The following is a 21,769-nucleotide window of genomic DNA, read 5'->3' on the forward strand; positions in this document are numbered from 1 at the left end:
ACATAGATCTACGTTTTTTCAACATTTGAAAGTATGTAAAAAAACGTAGATCTACTTTTGGAGCACTACGCATGTGAACGTAGATCTATGTTTGGACAGTTTAAGGGTTAAGTATACACTAAAATCACAAGTTGAACTTCCTTCAACTATTTCCTGATCAGCCAGGCTACGGTGTTTGCATATGGCTGTATGCAATAAGCAACAACACCTTTACTATTAACTAGAAAGCCTGGTCCAAGACCAGGCTGCAGGGGTGATAATCCCTGAGTTATTAGTAGGGACAAAGCACGTTATTGCTAACCCATACTTTGTGATAAATTTGTATGAAACTGAGAGGCAGTTACAGTACAGTACAGTTGTATAGTACTACTGTATATTTATTTTTTTCTCTGGGTTTTGCCATAGGTCATACCCCAACAAGAATGTCACTTGTACTAATGCTGCTATAGAGCCTGTTAATTTGGTTAGCCCTTTGGGTTTAGTGCTTAATGTGATGATGATATTATTATTAATTTGGTGGAAATTTATACAGAAGATTTTGCATAGATCAAAATCAATGCATGTGGGTTGGTTGCACTGAACCTTTCTAAATACTGTACTTCATAAATCTTCTTTCAAGAAACCAGCAGTATCCCACCGAGGAAGGGTAACCCAGAAAGAAAAATGAAAGTTTCTCTTTTGAAATTTAGTAATGTATACACGAGAAAGGGTTACTAGCCTCTTGCTCCTGGCATTTTAGTTGCCTCTTACAACACTCATGGCTTACGGAGGAAGAATTCTTTTTCACTTCCCCATGGAGTATTTCATGAATATCCTTTTTTGTTTTCATTATTGTTTAACCATTACATATTAAGAACAACTCTAATTTGATTAACAAAATAGAAAGCACACATTTGTTGACATAGGATTTTCACAAATCCTTCAGTAGATTATAAAATGTTTTTTTTCACAGGTCATCTCGGTTCACTTTAGCTTGGTAAACTGGACTAAGCCAATGCAGCATTGGCCTAGGTGCCTGCTAGGGTGAAAAGAATACACAGAAGTTGTGTGTGTTGCTTATCCCACTCATTTCCAGTAGTTACTTTAAGAATGACCTCACATCAGTGATATGAATGATTAGTTAAGATATCTGAAGGAAAGTGCATTCAGTCCTCACAAAGTATGTCAAGGCAATTACATATTATAATAATATTGTTAGCTCCAGGGAAAATGGTAGTTTTTTCTCAACATCTGTCTGCCAGGAATACAAAGAGTACAGAGTAATTCCATAAAGGCACTATTCAAGAGTTGTTTACTGTTTTAACCAGCCATTGTTTTCAGGTGGTGTGTTGTTCTCCTTGGAAGAGGGAGCCAGCTTCTGGAACCAGGGACTAACTTGGAGGGTATTCTTTTGTGCCATGATGTCTACTTTTACCTTAAATTTAGTTCTTTCAACCTACAATGGAGTTCCAGGCAAGTTCTGTTAATTTTGGTCCTCTTTGTTTGTTTCCTGAATTTTTTTTTTTTTTTTTTTCAACAAGTTGGCCGTCTCCCACCGAGGCAGGGTGACCCAAAAAAGAAAGAAAATCCCCAAAAAGAAAATACTTTCATCATCATTCAACTCTTTCACCACACTCACACATTATCACTGTTTTTGCAGAGGTGCTCAGAATACAACAGTTTAGAAGCATATACATATAAAGATACACAACATATCCCTCCAAACTGCCAATATCTTGAAATATAACATAAAAACTCAGGGCCTAATAGAATTCTGAAACTGAGACATATGTGAATTTAAATTTTCAACAAGGTGAAGAGTAAATAATACAGTAACCCTTAACCCTTTGACTGTCGCAAGCCCATTTCTGGAAAAAAAAATCATTTTTTCTTATGAAATGATAGAGAATCTTTACCCGATGGCAATGACACCAAAAGTACGAAATTTGGTCGAAAACTCAGGGAATTACGCTCCCGCGAAGTTAGCAGTCTTGGCGACATATACGCATCGGCGATTTCGCCGACTTTGAGCCCTGATTTTGGCCAATTCCGTTGTTCCAGTTTACCAAACTCATAGTTATTTCTTTAGAACTCCATTTTTTCTATCAGTTGAGTACAAGAAACTGCCCATTTACCGATTTAAACTACCCAATAAAGTGGTCAGAAATTGTCAATTTGGCCAATTTCACGCAAATTAAAAAAGATGCCAATTTCAAAATAGGGTCCAGAATAAACAATGTAGATATTCTTGGCATTAAAATAACATATCCTCTGTTCATTAGTCACGTCTCTAGGTCCCTCTTTTATTACTATTACTTTCTATTTAGATTTTTTATTCATACAAAAAATACAAAATTTACTGTTATGCAGACTACTGCATTATTGTAAAAATGGTGTAAATAATATCAGTGCACTAGTGAAAGAATATTAGACTCCCCAGTTGATGTGTATTGAATGTGTGGTGTGATTTGCTTACTCTTGAACATTGGTAAAAATCGAACATTTCTGAATAAATAACAAAAAGGCACAATACCGTGACTGGAACGATACACAAATAACCCGCACATAAAAGACAGAAGCTTACGACGATGTTTCGGTCCGACTTGGACCATTGACAAAGTCACACTAACAGAGGAGGAGCAGGACGGCTATATATAGGCAGGAAGAGGTGGAGGTAGTAGTAGTGGTAGTAGTAGTAGTAGTAGTAGTAGTAGTACAAGAATTGTATATAATACCGACAGGATGAAATGACACATGCACAACACCCGGGCATCTCCACCGTAGACGCTTCGCCATCCAGCCAGCCACTGGATGGCGAAACGTCCACAACAAAGACAACCAGACGCCGCACATGTGTCTAATTTCATCAGTAGATGTAGTAGAAGAAGAAGAGGTAGTAGTAGTGGTAGTGGTAGAAGTGGGAAATAAGGAAGACGAGCCAGTCAAATACAAAGGAAGGGGAGCACTGCAAGAGAGCTAGAAACCCACAGAGGGAGAGCAAGCGCACCGAGGTGCGTGAAAGGGGAAGTGGTGAAATAAAATAAAGAAGGAACAGAAACACGAGACAGGAGAGAGAAAGACAACCCAGAGGAGAAAAGGAGAGAGGAAAGGGGAAGAGGAAGAAGAAAAAGAAGAAGAAGAAAAAATGAGGATTCAGGTTAAGTCACGGGTGTTCTGAAGTTTGGAGCATTTTACAATGTAGTGGGAGAGGAAGGCATCTACAGAGACGAAGCCAGGGCTAAGGTTCATACAAGGAAAGTTGTGTATAAGAGAGGATTCAACTAAACGGCGACTGTCCGAGTTGGAAGTAGGGAAGACAGTTTTAGCAGAAGACCAGTCAATAGGATGGCTATGATCTCTGACGTGACAGAAAAGAGCATTGTTAGTGTCGGCAAGCCTAACACTATTTTTGTGCTCCCTAAGTCTGTCAGAAAGAGATCGACCAGTTTCTCCAAAGTATTGAAGAGGACAGGAGGAGCAAGAAATAGAGTAGACACCAGGAACATCTGTAGAGGGAGGAGAGGTATGAACGAGATTAGTGCGAAGAGTGTTAGTCTGGCGGAAGGTAAGCTTGATGTCTAAGGGACGGAGAGAATTGTTGATATTAGAAAGACCGGAAATGTAGGGAAGGCAGAGGATAGAAGAGTTCCCATGAGTAGAGAGTTTGGGAGAGAAGAAATTGCGTTTAGCACGTGAGAGGGCAGAGTCTATGAAATGGGAAGGGTAGCCAAGACGGGAGAACGAATTATAAAGAGTGGAAATTTCTGCTGGAAGGAACTGAGGATCACAGATGCGGAGGGCACGGAGAAAGAGGGAGATAAGAACACTTTTCTTGACAGGGGAAGCATGATAGGAAAAGTAGTGAATGTACATGCCACTGTGCATAGGTTTACGGTAAACGGAAAAGGAAAAACCTGTATCTGAGCGGTGGACATGGACATCAAGGAAAGGAAGTAAGGAATTAGATTCCCATTCAGCTTTAAACTTAATGGAAGGGGCAAGATTGTTAAGAGCTTCAAGAAAAGGTTGGAAGAGACTGGAGTCATGAGGCCACAGAGCAAAGATGTCATCCACATAGCGGAGCCAGAGTGAAGGTTGCACATCGAGGGTAGGAAGAAGAACAGTCTCGAAGTATTCCATGTAAAGATTAGCAAGGACAGGAGAGAGAGGAGAGCCCATAGCGACACCGAAGGTTTGGGAATAATATTTCCCTTGGAAGGAAAAGGAGTTAGAGTCCACACAGAGGCGGATCAGATCAAGAAAGACATCAGTGGGGATAGGGAGATGAAGAAACCCTTCATGGGCCTTCTCTCTAAGGAAATCAAGGACATCATCAAGAGGGACATTGGTGAAGAGGGACTCAACGTCAAGACTAAGCATCTTACAGGTTGGGAGAGAGCGAACCCGTTCAATGAAGTCTTGGGAGTGACGGAGGTGGGCAGGAGAAAAAGTACCAAGAAAGGGAGTGAGGGTTTTGGCCAGCCAAGAAGCAAGAGAATAAGAGACAGGACCTCTAGAGGATATGATAGGACGAAGAGGAATATCAGGTTTATGAGTTTTGGGAAGGCCATAGACATCAAGCTTACCTTCCGCCAGACTAACACTCTTCGCACTAATCTCGTTCATACCTCTCCTCCCTCTACAGATGTTCCTGGTGTCTACTCTATTTCTTGCTCCTCCTGTCCTCTTCAATACTTTGGAGAAACTGGTCGATCTCTTTCTGACAGACTTAGGGAGCACAAAAATAGTGTTAGGCTTGCCGACACTAACAATGCTCTTTTCTGTCACGTCAGAGATCATAGCCATCCTATTGACTGGTCTTCTGCTAAAACTGTCTTCCCTACTTCCAACTCGGACAGTCGCCGTTTAGTTGAATCCTCTCTTATACACAACTTTCCTTGTATGAACCTTAGCCCTGGCTTCGTCTCTGTAGATGCCTTCCTCTCCCACTACATTGTAAAATGCTCCAAACTTCAGAACACCCGTGACTTAACCTGAATCCTCATTTTTTCTTCTTCTTCTTTTTCTTCTTCCTCTTCCCCTTTCCTCTCTCCTTTTCTCCTCTGGGTTGTCTTTCTCTCTCCTGTCTCGTGTTTCTGTTCCTTCTTTATTTTATTTCACCACTTCCCCTTTCACGCACCTCGGTGCGCTTGCTCTCCCTCTGTGGGTTTCTAGCTCTCTTGCAGTGCTCCCCTTCCTTTGTATTTGACTGGCTCGTCTTCCTTATTTCCCACTTCTACCACTACCACTACTACTACCTCTTCTTCTTCTACTACATCTACTGATGAAATTAGACACATGTGCGGCGTCTGGTTGTCTTTGTTGTGGACGTTTCGCCATCCAGTGGCTGGCTGGATGGCGAAGCGTCTACGGTGGAGATGCCCGGGTGTTGTGCATGTGTCATTTCATCCTGTCGGTATTATATACAATTCTTGTACTACTACTACTACTACTACTACTACCACTACTACTACCTCCACCTCTTCCTGCCTATATATAGCCGTCCTGCTCCTCCTCTGTTAGTGTGACTTTGTCAATGGTCCAAGTCGGACCGAAACGTCGTCGTAAGCTTCTGTCTTTTATGTGCGGGTTATTTGTGTATCGAACATTTCTGCTAATTTGAGCTCAATTTCAACGTCATTTTCATTGTGAAACTAATCAAAATCATCTCTATTTCTGTAATATGTTTTCCATTTTATCATGTGAGACCATGAAAATGAGAATACAATAATAAATGCTATACGAAAATACACCTCAAAGTCGGCGTTTTAATCCAAAAAAATGATCAGTTTTTTTTCTCATTATGCACTGTGTGCTGCAGGATTTTTTATGTGGTGCACACTGACCACACAGACCCATTTTTTCACATGTGGGCCTACTTGCTTTCTCCTGCTTGATTTGAAGCTGCTAGAATTTATGCATATTAATACGTACAAAACACTGGCTCATAAGACATATATATACGACCAAACAGTCAAAGGGTTAAACTGTCCCAACGTAGATCTATATTTGCACGCATAGCACTCCAAATGTAGATCTGCATTTGATTTTACATTGTTTCTTATGTAAACAAATGTAGATCTACGTTTGGAGCGTTACACATGCAAACATAGATCTACGTTTGGACAGTTTAACCCTTTTGAGGTTTCTGACGTACTAGTAGGTCTTATATGCCAGGGTTATTGACATAATAGTACGCATAAATTCTAGCGTCCTCAAATCAAGCAGGAAAAGGTTGGTAGTCCTAGGTGTGAGAGAATGGGTCTCCATGGTCAGTGTGTGCGATACAAAGAAAATCAGGGACCCAGTGGTGCATTGTGGGGAAAGCCATTTTATTACACCTTGTTCATCATGTCTAGTGCTAAGAAACTTCTCACTCTTTGGCTAAATGGGGCTCTTTTGTTCCCAAGTGACAGTTCAAACATAGATGGAAATGTCAATGATGATGAATTTCTTGGTTTTGAGGAGTTTCTGACCAAAAGCAATGCCCAGGAAACCTCAAGGAAGGAAGGAAGGACAGAAGGAAGATATGAAGAAAGGGAGGAAGGAAGGAAGAAGACCATAAACCTAGGATAACCCAAAAAATTCAGACAGTGACTTATTTCCATGTGGGTTGGTGGGGTGAAGAGGAAGTTGACAGGCAGTGAGGGTGGTGAGATAGGGTATTATTTGTCATTGTGACACTGATTATGCCGGTGACTCAGCATATTTACAAGTCCACCCCCACACAACAACTACTAACTTTACAGAAGCTGTAGCAGTTCTGGGAAGTGTCCAGTGACTTTATATGTGTATATATGTAATAGAAATATAGTAATAAACAATATTTTTTTTGTTGGTGTGTGTAAACATGTTTTGTAAACAATATAATGACTGTGCGGTTATTGTGTAGCATACAACGAGTAAATATACATTCAGTATACCTTATATTGGTCTCACAGGCCATAAAATTAATTGAATGAAGAAAGAAAGGAAGGAAGAAGTAAGGAAGGAAGGAGGAAGGAGGGAAGGTAGGTAGGAAGAGATGACAGGAAGGAAAGATGGAAGGTAGGAAGGAGGAAAGGTAGGAAGGAAGGAAAGAAGGAAGGTAGGTGTGTGGGGAGGAAGGGATGTGTTGTGGAAGGCAGTGAGGGTTAGTGAGTGGTGGTATGATGCATCTTTGCGACACAAGACACACCGGTGACTCAGCATATTTACAAGTCTACCCACACACAACTACAAGCTTTCAGAAACTCTTGTAGTTATAGGAACCTGTCCAGTGACTCTATATGTGTATATATATGATAGAAAAATAGTAATAAACAATATTTTTTATTGTTGGTTTGTGTAAAATGTTTTGTAAACAGTATAATGATAGCAAAGTTTGTGCTATTATTGTGTAGTATACAATGAGTGAATACGTACCAAATAGTCTTTATATTGGTCTCAGAGGCCATAAAAATTACTTGAAAAATAAAATATTAAATAATAAAAGAAAAAAGTAGAAAAAACATAATAACTTATTACCGGGCGACCAGCAGTTGGTGATGCTGTCGTATGTGGTTCAATGTCTGTCAACTTCATGCCTCCGTATCTCTGTAAGTATTGATCGTAAAAAAATTTTTTTGGGCCTATAATACAAAAAAAAATTTCATTTCATAAGAATTTTTTTTTTTTTTCGAATATTTTTCGACCCTGAGAACAAGTTTGGGAGAGGGCCTGTTGACCCTGAAAGTGTTAAGGGTTAAACTTTCTTATTATTTTATTTTTTCAACACTCCCGCCATCTCCCACCGAGTCTGGGTGACCCGAAAAAGAAACACTTTCACCGTCATTCACACATAATCACTGTCTTTACAGAGGTGCCCAGATATGACAGTTCAGATGTCACTCCAAACAGTCAATATCTCAACCCCTCCTTTAAAGTGCAGGCTTTGTATTTCCCACCTCCAGGACTCTAAGTCTGGATAACTGGTTTCCCTGAATCCCTTCACAAAATATTACCCTGCTCACATTCCAACAGCTCATCGGGTCCCAAAAACCATTCGTCTCCATTCACTCCTATCTAACATGCTCACACATGCCTGCTGCATGTCCAACCCCCATGCACACAAAACCTCTTTTATCCCCTCCCTCCATCTTTTCCTAGGATGACCCATACCTCTCCTCCCCTCCACTACAGATTTATACACCCTCTAAGTCATTTTATTTTGCTCCATCCTCTCTAAATGATCAAACCACCTCAATAACCTCTCTTCAACCCTCTGATTAATACTTTTTGTAACTCCACACCTCCCAATTTCCACACTACAAATTCTCTGTATAATATTTACACCACACATCGCCCTTAAGCATGACATCTCCACTGCCTCCTGCCTCCTCCTTGCTGCAGCATCTATAACCCATGCTTCACACCATGCGCACAGCCAATTACAGTTGGTGTCCCACAGGGAAGTGTCCTAGGCCCTCTTCTCTTTCTCATATACATAAATGACCTACCAAATGCATCGCAACTACTCAAACCCACACTATTTGCAGATGACACTACATACGTCTACTCTCACCCGAGCCCAGTCATGCTAGCCAATACTGTAAATACCGAATTACAGAAAATATCAACCTGGATGAGGACCAACAAACTTACTCTAAACATTGACAAAACCTACTACATTCAGTTTGGTAACAGAGCTACAGATGAGTGTCTAAACATAATGATAAATGGATCACCTATCACAAAACTCACAGAGGGAAAATTCTTAGGAATCCACCTTGATAATAGACTCAAATTTCAAACACATGTACAACAAATTTCCAAAAAAAATTCCAAGACCGTAGGCATACTATCAAAGATGTGGTACTATGTTCCACAGTCAGCCCTCCTGGCCCTATATCACTCACTTATTTACCCCTATCTCACCTATGGAATTTGTGCATGGGGCTCAACAACAGTAAACCATCTCAGACCACTAATCACCCAGCAAAAGGCTGCAGTCAGAATGATAACAAATTCCCATGACAGACAACACACTCCACCAATATTTAAAACTCTAAACCTACTCACAATACAAAACATCCATACTTATTACTGCACCTACTACATACATAGAACACTTAACTCTGACATAAACCCTCCCTTCAAACATCTCCTTACCAACCTTAACAGAACACATGACCATAACACAAGGCACAGATCACTCTTTGATGTTCCTCGTGTCCATCTCAGGCTATGCAAAAACTCACTGCACATAAAAGGCCCTAAAATCTGGAATTCATTACCTGTGAATATAAATTATGTGGATTAAAGTAAAGGTTGGATGCGAGAAGTGGGTCATAATAAGCGTGTATGCACCTGGAGAAGAGAGGAATGCAAAGGAGAGAGAGAGATTTTGGGAGATGTTAAGTGAATGTATAGGAGCCTTTGAACCAAGTGAGAGAGTAATTGTGGTAGGGGACCTGAATGCTAAAGTAGGAGAAACTTTTAGAGAGGGTGTGGTGCGTAAGTTTGGGGTGCCAGGTGTAAATGATAATGGGAGCCCTTTGATTGAACTTTGTATAGAAAGGGGTTTAGTTATAGGTAATACATATTTTAAGAAAAAGAGGATAAATAAGTATACAAGATATGATGTAGGGCAAAATGACAGTAGTTTGTTGGATTATGTATTGGTAGATAAAAGACTGTTGAGTAGACTTCAGGATGTACATGTTTATAGAGGGGCCACAGATATATCAGATCACTTTCTAGTTGTAGCTACACTGAGAGTAAAAGGTAGATGGGATACAAGGAGAATAGAAGCATCTGGGAAGAGAGAGATGAAGGTTTATAAACTAAAAGAGGAGGCAGTTAGGGTAAGATATAAACAGCTATTGGAGGATAGATGGGCTAATGAGAGCATAGGCAATGGGGTCGAAGAGGTATGGGGTAGGTTTAAAAATGTAGTGTTAGAGTGTTCAGCAGAAGTTTGTGGTTACAGGAAAGTGGGTGCGGGAGGGAAGAGGAGCGATTGGTGGAATGATGATGTGAAGAAAGTAGTAAGGGAGAAAAAGTTAGCATATGAGAAGTTTTTACAAAGTAGAAGTGATGCAAGGAGGGAAGAGTATATGGAGAAAAAGAGAGAGGTTAAGAGAGTGGTGAAGCAATGTAAAAAGAGAGCAAATGAGAGAGTGGGTGAGATGTTATCAACAAATTTTGTTGAAAATAAGAAAAAGTTTTGGAGTGAGATTAACAAGTTAAGAAAGCCTAGAGAACAAATGGATTTGTCAGTTAAAAATAGGAGAGGAGAGTTATTAAATGGAGAGTTAGAGGTATTGGGAAGATGGAGGGAATATTTTGAGGAATTGTTAAATGTTGTTGAAGATAGGGAAGCTGTGATTTCGTGTATAGGGCAAGGAGGAATAACATCTTGTAGGAGTGAGGAAGAACCAGTTGTGAGTGTGGGGGAAGTTCGTGAGGCAGTAGGTAAAATGAAAGGGGGTAAGGCAGCCGGGATTGATGGGATAACGATAGAAATGTTAAAAGCAGGTGGGGATATAGTTTTGGAGTGGTTGGTGCAATTATTTAATAAATGTATGGAAGAGGGTAAGGTACCTAGGGATTGGCAGAGAGCATGCATAGTTCCTTTGTATAAAGGCAAAGGGGATAAAAGAGAGTGCAAAAATTATAGGGGGGATAAGTCTGTTGAGTATACCTGGCAAAGTGTATGGTAGAGTTATTATTGAAAGAATTAAGAGTAAGACGGAGAATAGGATAGCAGATGAACAAGGAGGCTTTAGGAAAGGTAGGGGGTGTGTGGACCAGGTGTTTATAGTGAAACATATAAGTGAACAGTATTTAGATAAGGCTAAAGAGGTCTTTGTGGCATTTATGGATTTGGAAAAGGCATATGACAGGGTGGATAGGGGGGCAATGTGGCAGATGTTGCAGGTGTATGGTGTAGGAGGTAGGTTACTGAAAGCAGTGAAGAGTTTTTACGAGGATAGTGAGGCTCAAGTTAGAGTATGTAGGAAAGAGGGAAATTATTTCCCAGTAAAAGTAGGCCTTAGACAAGGATGTGTGATGTCACCGTGGTTGTTTAATATATTTATAGATGGGGTTGTAAGAGAAGTAAATGCGAGGGTCTTGGCAAGAGGCGTGGAGTTAAAAGATAAAGAATCACACATAAAGTGGGAGTTGTCACAGTTGCTCTTTGCTGATGACACTGTGCTCTTGGGAGATTCTGAAGAGAAGTTACAGAGATTGGTGGATGAATTTGGTAGGGTGTGCAAAAGAAGAAAATTGAAAGTGAATACAGGAAAGAGTAAGGTTATGAGGATAACAAAAAGATTAGGTGATGAAAGATTGGATATCAGATTGGAGGGAGAGAGTATGGAGGAGGTGAATGTATTCAGATATTTGGGAGTGGACGTGTCAGCGGATGGGTCTATGAAAGATGAGGTGAATCATAGAATTGATGAGGGGAAAAGGGTGAGTGGTGCACTTAGGAGTCTGTGGAGGCAAAGAACTTTGTCCTTGGAGGCAAAGAGGGGAATATATGAGAGTATAGTTTTACCAACGCTCTTGTATGGGTGTGAAGCATGGGTGATGAATGTTGCAGCGAGGAGAAGGCTGGAGGCAGTGGAGATGTCATGTCTGAGAGCAATGTGTGGTGTGAATATAATGCAGAGAATTCGTAGTTTGGAAGTTAGGAGGAGGTGCGGGATTACCAAAACTGTTGTCCAGAGGGCTGAGGAAGGGTTTTTGAGGTGGTTCGGACATGTAGAGAGAATGGAGCGAAACAGAATGACTTCAAGAGTGTATCAGTCTGTAGTGGAAGGAAGGCGGGGTAGGGGTCGGCCTAGGAAAGGTTGGAGGGAGGGGGTAAAGGAGGTTTTGTGTGCGAGGGGCTTGGACTTCCAGCAGGCATGCATGAGCGTGTTTGGTAGGAGTGAATGGAGACAAATGGTTTTTAATACTTGACGTGCTGTTGGAGTGTGAGCAAAGTAACATTTATGAAGGGGTTCAGGGAAACCGGCAGGCCGGACTTGAGTCCTGTAGATGGGAAGTACAGTGCCTGCACTCTGAAGGAGGGGTGTTAATGTTGCAGTTTAAAAACTGTAGTGTAAAGCACCCTTCTGGCAAGACAGTGATGGAGTGAATGATGGTGAAAGTTTTTCTTTTTCGGGCCACCCTGCCTTGGTGGGAATCGGCCAGTGTGATAATAAATAAAAAAAATAAAATAAAAGAAACACTGTCTGTTTATAAATTCAAGCCTCTTCTCAAAAATCACTTACTTACCCACAACTAAATAAATACTGAATAATTGTATCTCATAAATTGTATCTCATATATGTATCATTATTGTATCTCATAAATGTCAACCTGTGGCCCAATCAAACTTTGTTATTATTTAACTTCATTACCTAACAGAATACACCATTCTACTGATTACACAGCAACACAGTAATGACCATATGACCTGTCTTTGTAATACTCATTTGTACTAAATTGTTATCTGTTTTACAATAATTTTTTTACCACTGAATATATCATTGCTTAGTTAATCTTAAGTTAATTTTAAGCTGCCCATAATGCTCTGCATACAAGGAGCTTTGGCATGCTGCACTTTAAAAAATTTATTCCTTGTACTTCTCTGTATCATGTTCAAATTAATAAATAAATAAATAAATAAATAAATATAACTGTGCTGGTACCATTATACAGCCTCTCCTCACTTAACGACAGAGTTCCGTTCCCAAGACCACATCAGTAAACGAATTTGTCGCTAAGTGAGGAGCATACTATAATTGCAGTGGGTTTGTGTCAGCCATCTTTGATATTGTTTTAATGTCACCTTTGCACCATTTACAGCGGACATCCAGTTATTGTAATTAACCCTTTCAGGGTTGGTGCCGCACTAGTATGGCTTGCACGCCAGGGTTGGTGCCGCACTAGTATGGCTTGCACGCCAGGGTTGGTGCCGCACTAGTATGGCTTGCACGCCAGGGTTGGTGCCGCACTAGTATGGCTTGCACGCCAGGGTTGGAGCCGTTCTAGTATGCATAAATTCTAGCGCTTTCAAATCTAGCGAGAGAAAGCTGCTAGGCCTGCATATGAAAGAATGGTCTATGTGGTCAGTGTGCAAAGTATAAAAAAAATCCTGCAGCATCCTGTGCATAATGAGAAAAAAACTCCGACCATGTTTTTACTTTAAAACAGCGAATTTGCAGTATATTTTCGTATGCTATTTATGGTTGTATTCTAGTTTTCCTGGTCTCATTTTATAGAATAGAAGACATATTACAGAAATTGAGATGATTTTGATTGGTTTTACAATGACAAATACCTTGAAATTGAGCTCAAAGTAGCAGAAATGTTCGATTTTTGCCAAAGTTCAAAAGCAAACAAATCATGCCACACGTCCAATACACGTCAACAGATGAGTCTAATATTCTTTCACAAGTGTGCTGATATTATTTATACCATTTCTACACTGATGCGGTGGTCTGCATAACAGTAAGTCTTCTATTTTTTTGTGAGAATAAAAATTCATAGTGGAAAGCAAAAGAAATGTAAGAGAGGCCTGGGGACATGACTAATGAACAGAAAAAAATTTATTTTAGCGCCAGGAATGTCTGTCTTGTTTATTCTGGACCCTAGCACATTAAGAGACCATACAATAAGTGTCAGGGGCCCGAGACTGTTCAACTGCCTCCCAGCATACATAAGGGGGATTACCAACAGACCCCTGGCAGTCTTCAAGCTGGCACTGGACAAGCACCTAAAGTCGGTTCCTGACCAGCCGGGCTGTGGCTCGTACGTTGGTTTGCGTGCAGCCAGCAGCAACAGCCTGGTTGATCAGGCTCTGATCCACCAGGAGGCCTGGTCACAGACCGGGCCGCCGGGGCGTTGACCCCCGGAACTCTCTCCAGGTAAACTCCAGGTATTTGGAAATTGGCATCTTTTGAAATTTGTGTGAAATTGGCAAAGTTGCCAATTTCAGACCACTTTATTGGATAGTTGAAATTGGTAAATGGGTGGTTTCTTGTTCTCATTCGATAGAGAAAATGGAGTTCTAGCGAGATAGTTATGATTTTTGTCGTCTGGTACATTGGAATTGGCTGAAAATAGAGCTCAAAGTGGGTGAAATCGCCAGTGCATAAACATCGTTGAGACCGCTAACTTCGCGAGAGTATAATTCCATAAGTTTTCCATCAAATTTCATACTTTTGGTGTCATTATGATCGGGAAGAGATTCTCTTATCATTTCATAAGATCTTCTTCTTCTTCTTCTTCTTCTTCTTCTTCTTCTTCTTCTTCTTCTTCTTCTTCTTCTTCTTCTTCTTCTTCTTCTTCTTCTTCTTCTTCTTCTTCTTCTTCTTCTTCTTCTTCTTCTTCTTCTTCTTCTTCTTCTTCTTCTTCTTCTTCTTCTTCTTCTTCTTCTTCTTCTTCTTCTTCTTCTTCTTCTTCTTCTTCTTCTTCTTCTTCTTCTTCTTCTTCTTCTTCTTCTTCTTCTTCTTCTTCTTACGAAAAATTTCCGACCCTGAGAACAAGTTTAGAAAAGGGCCTGGTGACCCTGAAAGGTTTGATCCGTTTCAGAGAGTGTGACTAAACCCAAATCTAACGACTTACGAATTAATTTTTTCCTATAAGAAGTAATGTAAATCCAATTAATCCATTCCAGGCACCCAAAAGTATTAACAAAAAGAAAAGAATGAGAAATGGAGTATAAAGCAATAATATCACACTTTATTGAAGACTCTTGTTGGTGTATGGAAGATGGGAGGAGGGGACACGATTAGGGTGATATTCCTCCACAAATGTTTGCACCTCACTCCACTTTGTGCAAATGTCCTTAACCTTTGAAGAAGGCACCTTCTTTCCTATCTCTTTCTCCTCCTCTGAAGCAATTTCCTCAGCTGGTGTACATAAGAACATAAGAAAACAGGAACACTGCAGCAGACCTGTTGGCCCATACTGGGCAGGTCCTTCACAAACCATCCCACTAACAGAATCATATTTGCCCAACCCAATTTTCAATGCTTCTCAAGCAATAAGCTTTGATAATTCTATTCACTCATGCACAAGTCCCACTCAAATGAAATCGTGTGTATGGGGAAGTACCTTGTCTGGTATGTGGGGAAGTACCCTGGCTGGTGTGTGGAGAAGTGCCCTGACTGGTGTGTGTGAGAGAAGTACCCTGGCTGGTATGTTCTTTCTCGAATTCTATCGTGTTTATCACCTTCTTTACCAAAGGGCTGGCACTAGGAGCTTTCTTTTGGCCCATGGTGGCTTATTTAGCAGTTGCAAGCACTAAAACGAATAGAGTACGTATTGCGAAATGTATGAACGCGTGGGATCGTGCTCAGTGGCGGATAAACAATGACACACTAACTGTAAATGGTGTGTTGGGCCGCTCGGACGCGTTCGGGATGAATGACTACTATCGAGCTAAATGACTATCACCAAGCCAATATTTTGACAAAAAAACTTTACTATTTCCGAATATTACGAAATCCAACGACTATGAAATCTGGGGGTCCACTGTATAACAATTCTGGTATATTTTTAAATGTTTATTCAGTAGTGTACTGTATATTGTAATAAACAGAATAGAGGAAATCAACTCTATTATACATAATTTAGGTATGCATACTAGTCAGAGAGCCTGTTGTAAGTCCGAATTGTCGGTAAACAAGTACATCATTAAGTGACGAGAGGCTGTATTCCCTTGTTTGCCTCCATGAATAACGCTTTTTGTCTCCACACTCTTCAGTGCATCACTCACCTTTTTTCCTTCATCAATTCTATGGTTAACCTCATCCTTCATAAAATCATCTGCTGACAAATCTACTCCCAAATATCTGAGCACATTCACTTCTTCCATGCTCCCTCCCTCCACTGTGATATCTAGTTTTTCTTTACCTAACTCATTTGATACTCTCATCGCCTTACTCTTATATATTTTTAATTTCAACTTTCTTTGAACACCCTCCTAAACTCATCCACTAACCTTTGCAACTTCTCTTTAGATCTCCCAAAAGCACAGTATCATCAGCAAACAGTATCTGTAACAACTCCCATTTTGTATTTGATTTCCCATCACTTAACCCTTTCAGGGTCCAAGGCCCAAATCTGGAGTCACGCACCAGTGTCCAAGAATTTTCAAAAAAAAAATTTGTTATTTTTTCTTATGAAATCGTAGAGAATCTTTTCGTGAAGGTAATAAAACAAAAAGTACGAAATTTGGTGGAAAATTGACGAAATTATGCTCTCGCGAATTTTGATGTGTCAGCGACATTTACGAATCGGCGATTTTGCCGACTTTGACTCCCATTTTAGGCCAATTACATTATTCCAATCAACCAAATTCTTAGCTATTTCACTAGTATTACTTCTATTCTATCGATTGAGCACAAGAAATCGCCAAGTCAACTGTTTCAACTACAAAATAAAGTGATCGGAAATTGTTAATTTGGCCAATTTAACACAAAGTTCAAAATATTCCAATTTCAAAATAGGGTCCAGAATAAACAATGTAGGCATTCCTGGCACTAAACTAACGTTTCCTCTGTTCATTAGTTATGTTTTGAGGCTTTACAAATAAATTCCATTTTGATTTTTTATTCACATAATGAATTTTTATTCACACCAAAAAATAGAAGATTTACTGTTGTGCAATACTGTAATAATTGTATAAATATCATCACCATATTTGTGAATGTATATTAGACCCACCAGCTGACGTGTATTAGACGTGTGAGGTCGTTTGTTTACTCTTGAATATCGGCAAAAATTTAACATTTCCGCTACTTTGAGCTCAGTTTCAAGCCATTTCCAGTGCTAAAACCAATCAAAATCATCTCTATTTCTGTAATATTTCTTCCATTCTATCAAATGAGACCAAGAAATCGCAAATACAACTATAAAAAACATACGAAAATACACTGCAAAGTTGCTGTTTTAATCGAAAAATCATGATTTAAGTTTTTTTCTCTCATTATACACAGGGTGCTGCAGGATCTGTTTTATGTGGTGCACACATACCACATAGGTGTATTCTCTCATATCTAGGCCCAAATGTACCACTCACAGTTTATCAGAGTGAGCTGAGCTCATGGCGTAGATCTACGGTTTGGACCCTGAACATAAAGCCGTAGATCTACGGGACGGACCCTGAAAGGGTTAATCCCACCCCTCTTCCCAACACCCTAGCATTTGCTTCTTTTACATCTCTATCTATAAAGATGTTAAACAACCATGGTGACATTACACACCCCTGTCTAAGGCCTACTTTTACCAGGAAGTAGTCTCCCTCTCTTCTACACACCCTAACCTGAGCCTCACTATCCTCATAAAAACTCTTTACAGCATTTAGTAACTTACTGCCTATTCCACACACTTGTAACATCTGCCACATTGCTTCCCTATAACATTCCTTTTCTAAATCCATAAATGCAGTGAAAACTTCCCTGTCTTTATCTAAATATTGTTCACTTATATTCTTTAATGTAAACACTTGATCTACTCATCCCCTACTCATTCTAAATATTCTCTTCATCTGCAATCCTGCTCTCTATCTTACCTCTAATTCACTCAGTAATAATCCTACCATACACCTTACCTGGTATATTCAGTAAACTACTACAGTGGTCCCTCGTTTTTCGTAATTAATCCGTTCCTAGAAGTGTGACTATTATCAAAATTTACGATTGTCGAATCAATTTTCCCTGTAAGAAATAATGTAAATACAATTAATCCGTTCCTGACACCCAGAAGTATTAAAACAAAAAATTTGTTTACATGAAATATAGATGTAGTACATAAACAGTACAATGGGACATGATGAATGAAACATTAACAGCATAACACTTACCTTTATTGGCAATTCTTCTTAGTGTATGGAAGACTGGAGGAGGAGACAGATTGCATTAGTTATTCTTTGGAAGGGGAATCCCCTTCCATCAACACCTCAGGTACCATTTGCTTTTCTGGGGTTGTTTCTCTTCTCTGTTTCTTAATGCCACTAAGACCAGCTTGAGAGTCACTGGAGTCCTGTCTCGCAAAATAACTGTCCAGAGAGCTCTGTTTCTGGCGACTCTTTAACACTTCCCTAAAATGGGCCAAGACTTTGTCACTATACATGTTGCCAACATGGCTTGCAACAGCCTTGTCAGGGTGATATTTCTCCATAAATCTTTCCATCTTACCCCACATTTCAAAAATCTCCTTAATTTCTGAAGAAGGCAACTTCTTCCATCTCTCTTCCTCCTCCTCTGCAGCAAGATTCTGAGCTGCAATCTGTTCCTGTTCCTGCTGAAGCTCTTGCAGCTCCTCAGTGGTGAGCTCTCCGTTGTGGTCTTCCACCAAATCTTCCACATCCTCCAAACTCACACCCAACCCCATGGAACTCCCCAGTGCCACAATAGATTTCACAACTCTCATAGGCTCATCAGGGTCAGCCCCAAACCCTTCAAAATCCCTCTTGTGGACACACACTGGCCACAATTTTCTCCAAGCAGAGTTCAAAGTCCTGGTAGTCATTCCCTCCCAAGCCTTACCTATAAAGCTTATGCAATGGAGGATACTGAAGTGTTCTTTCCAAAAATCTATTAGGGTCAAGTGACTCTTACGTCACATTAAAAGCTCCTTTGAAACATTGCTTTGGTGTAGAGTTTTTTAAAGTTTGAAATGACCTGCTGGTCCATGGGCTTGAGGAGAGGAGTGATATTCGGGGGCAAGAATTTTACTGTGATGAACCCAAACTTCTCCAAAATTAGGTCATCCAAGTATGAAGGATGAGCAGGTGCATTGCCCATTACTAGGAGGCACTTGAGATCCAATTTCTTTTCCAGGAGGTAATTCTTCACACTATAGCCAAACACTTCATTGAACCACTCAACGAAAGTTTCCTTTGTGACCCATGCCTTACTATTAGATTTCCAAAACACACACAATTGACTCTTCATAACATTGTTTTTCCTGAACACTCTGGGATTTTCAGAATGGTACACTAGTAACGGCTTCACTCTGAAATCCCCACTAACATTAGCACAGAACATGAGTGTCAGCCTGTCTTTCATAGGCTTGTGTCTTGGCAGTCCCTTTTCCTCCTGAGTAATGTAGGTCCTCTTTGGCATTTTCTTCCAAAAGAGGCCTGTTTCATCACAATTGAACACTTGTTCAGGTTTCAGTCCTTCAGCCTCTATGTACTCCTTGAATTCCTGCACATATTTTTCAGCCGCTTTTTGGTCCAAACTGGCAGCCTCGCCATGCCTTACCACACTGTGTATGCCACTACGGTTCTTAAATGTCTCAAACCAGCCTTTGCTGGCCTTAAATTCACAAATATCAATTCTCGTTGCAGGCAATTTCTTTACCAGATCGTCGTGCAACTGCCTAGCCTTTTCACAAATAATCGACGTCATGATACTATCTCCTGCTAAATGTTTCTCATTTATCCACACCAATAATAACTTCTCAACATCTTCGAGTACTGGTGATCTCATTTTTGTCAGCATATTTACCCCCTTTGCAACAACAGTTTCCTTGATTTCCTTTTTCTTGGCCACGATGGAAGCTATGGTTGTATAAGGTTTGTTATACATCCTGGCCAGTTCGGCCACACGTATGCCACTTTCATATTGTTCAATGATGTTTTTCTTAAATTCAATCGTATTTCTCACTTTCTTTACCAAAGGCTTGGCACTAGGAGCTTTCTTTGGAACCATGGTACCTTATTTAGTTGTTGCAAGCACTAAAATCAGTGGAATAATATGAAATATTTCATATGAGCAAATGAGGGGACCGTTGCTCACTGGTAAACAATGGCACACTGGCTGGGAAAGGCTCAGAGCTGTGCGTACGCGTCCCAGACTAATGACTATTCACGAGTCTAACTACGATTAGCGAGCCAATGTTTTGACGAAAATAACGTTACTATTTTCAAAAATTACGACTATCGAGCCTTATGATTATTGAGGGACCTCTGTACATTCTTTCAATGCACCGGCTGTATCCCAACAAGGCAGGGTGGCCCAAAAGGAGAAACGAAAGTTTCTCCTTTTATTTTTTATTATTAATGCGTCATCCATTTCCCACCAAGGCAGGGTGGCCCAAAAAACAAAAACTTTCATCATTCACTCCATCACTGTCTTGCCAGAGGCACGCTTACACTACATTTATAAAACTGCAACATTAACACCCCTCCTTCAGAGTGCCGGCACTGTACTTCCCATCTCCAGGAACCAAGTCCTGCCTGTCAATTTCCCTGAATCCCTTCATAAATATTACCTTGCATACACTCCAACAGCATGTCAAGTCTTAAAAACCATTTGTCTCCATTTGCTCCTATCTAAAATGCTCGTGCATGCTTGCTGGAAGTCCAAACCCCTTGCACGCAAAACCTCCTTAACCCCTCCCTCCAACCTTTCCTAGGCCGACCTCTACCCCACCTACCCTCCATTACAGATTTATACACTCTCGAAGTCATTCTGTTCTGTTTCATCCTCTCTGCATGTCCAAACCATCTCAATAACCCCTTCTTAGCATTCTGGATAATAGTTTTGGTAATCCCACACCTCCTTCTAAACTCCAAACTGCGGATCCTCTGCGTTATATTCACATCACACATTGCCCTCTGACATGACATCTCCACTGCCTCCAGCCTTCTCCTTGTTGCAACATTCACAACCCATGTCTCACACCCATACAAGAGCCTTGGTATAACTATACTCTCATACATTCCCCTCTTTGCTTTCATGGATAAAGTTCTTTGCCTCCACAGACTCCTCAGTGCACCACTTGCCTATTTCCCCTCATAAATTCTATGATTTACCTCATCTTTCATAAACCCTTCTGCTGATACATCCACTCCCAAATACATTCACCTCCTCCATACTCTCTCCCTCCAATCTGATATCCAATCTTCCGTTACCTAATTTTTTTGTTATCTTCATCACCTTTCTCTTTCCAATATTCACTTTTAATTTCCTTCTTTTTCATACCCTACCAAACTCATTAACCAACCTCTTTAACATCTCTTCAGAATCTCCCAAAAGCACAGTGTCATCAGCAAAAATCAAATATGACAACTCCCACTTTGTGTTAGATTCTTTATCTTTTAACCCCAAATCTCTTGCCAACACCCGAGCATTCACTTCTCTTACAACTCCATCTATAAATATATTTAACAAGCATGGTGACATCACACATCCCTGTCTAAGGCCTACTTTTACTGGGAAATAATCTCCCTCTTGCCTACATACTCTAACCTGAGCATCACTATCCTTGTAAAAAGACCTAACTGCTTTCAGTAACCTACCTCCTATTCCATACATTATCAACATCTACCACATTGTCCCCCTATCCACCCTATCATATTCTTTCTTCTTTCAACACACCGGCCGTATCCCACCAAGGCGGGGTGGCCCAAAAGAAAAAACGAAAGTTTCTCCTTTTACATTTAGTAATATATACAGGAGAAGAGGTTACTAGCCCCTTGCTCCCGGCATTTTAGTCGCCTCTTACAACACGCATGGCTTACGGAGGAAGAATTCTGTTCCACTTCCCCATGGAGATAAGAGGAAATAAACAAGAATAAGAACTAGAAAGAAAATAGAAGAAAACCCAGAGGGGTGTGTATATATGTGCTTGTACATGTATGTGTAGTGTGACCTAAGTGTAAGTAGAAGTAGCAAGACGTACCTGAAATCTTGCATGTTCATGAGACAGAAAAAAGGACACCAGCAATCCTACCATCATGTAAAACAATTACAGGCTTTCGTTTTACACTCACTTGGCAGGATGGTAGTACCTCCCTGGGCAGTTGCTGTCTACC

General features: G+C 40.4%; 1 protein-coding gene across 1 annotated transcript in view; it reads left to right on the forward strand.

The window, feature by feature from the left end:
* The first annotated feature begins 522 nt into the window (after window positions 1–522).
* The window catches only part of LOC128688710 (chloride channel protein 7), an 85,214-nt gene continuing 63,967 nt past the window's right edge, over window positions 523–21,769 (forward strand). Inside the window, exon 1 of the mRNA XM_053776698.2 lies at window positions 523–1,452. Within this exon, the coding sequence (XP_053632673.2) occupies window positions 1,398–1,452 (55 nt within the window). The 5' untranslated portion in view covers window positions 523–1,397. The remainder of the gene's footprint in view (window positions 1,453–21,769) is intronic.

This window comes from Cherax quadricarinatus, chromosome 13, assembly GCF_038502225.1.
Source record: "Cherax quadricarinatus isolate ZL_2023a chromosome 13, ASM3850222v1, whole genome shotgun sequence".
NCBI classification, from domain to species: Eukaryota; Metazoa; Arthropoda; class Malacostraca; order Decapoda; family Parastacidae; genus Cherax; species Cherax quadricarinatus.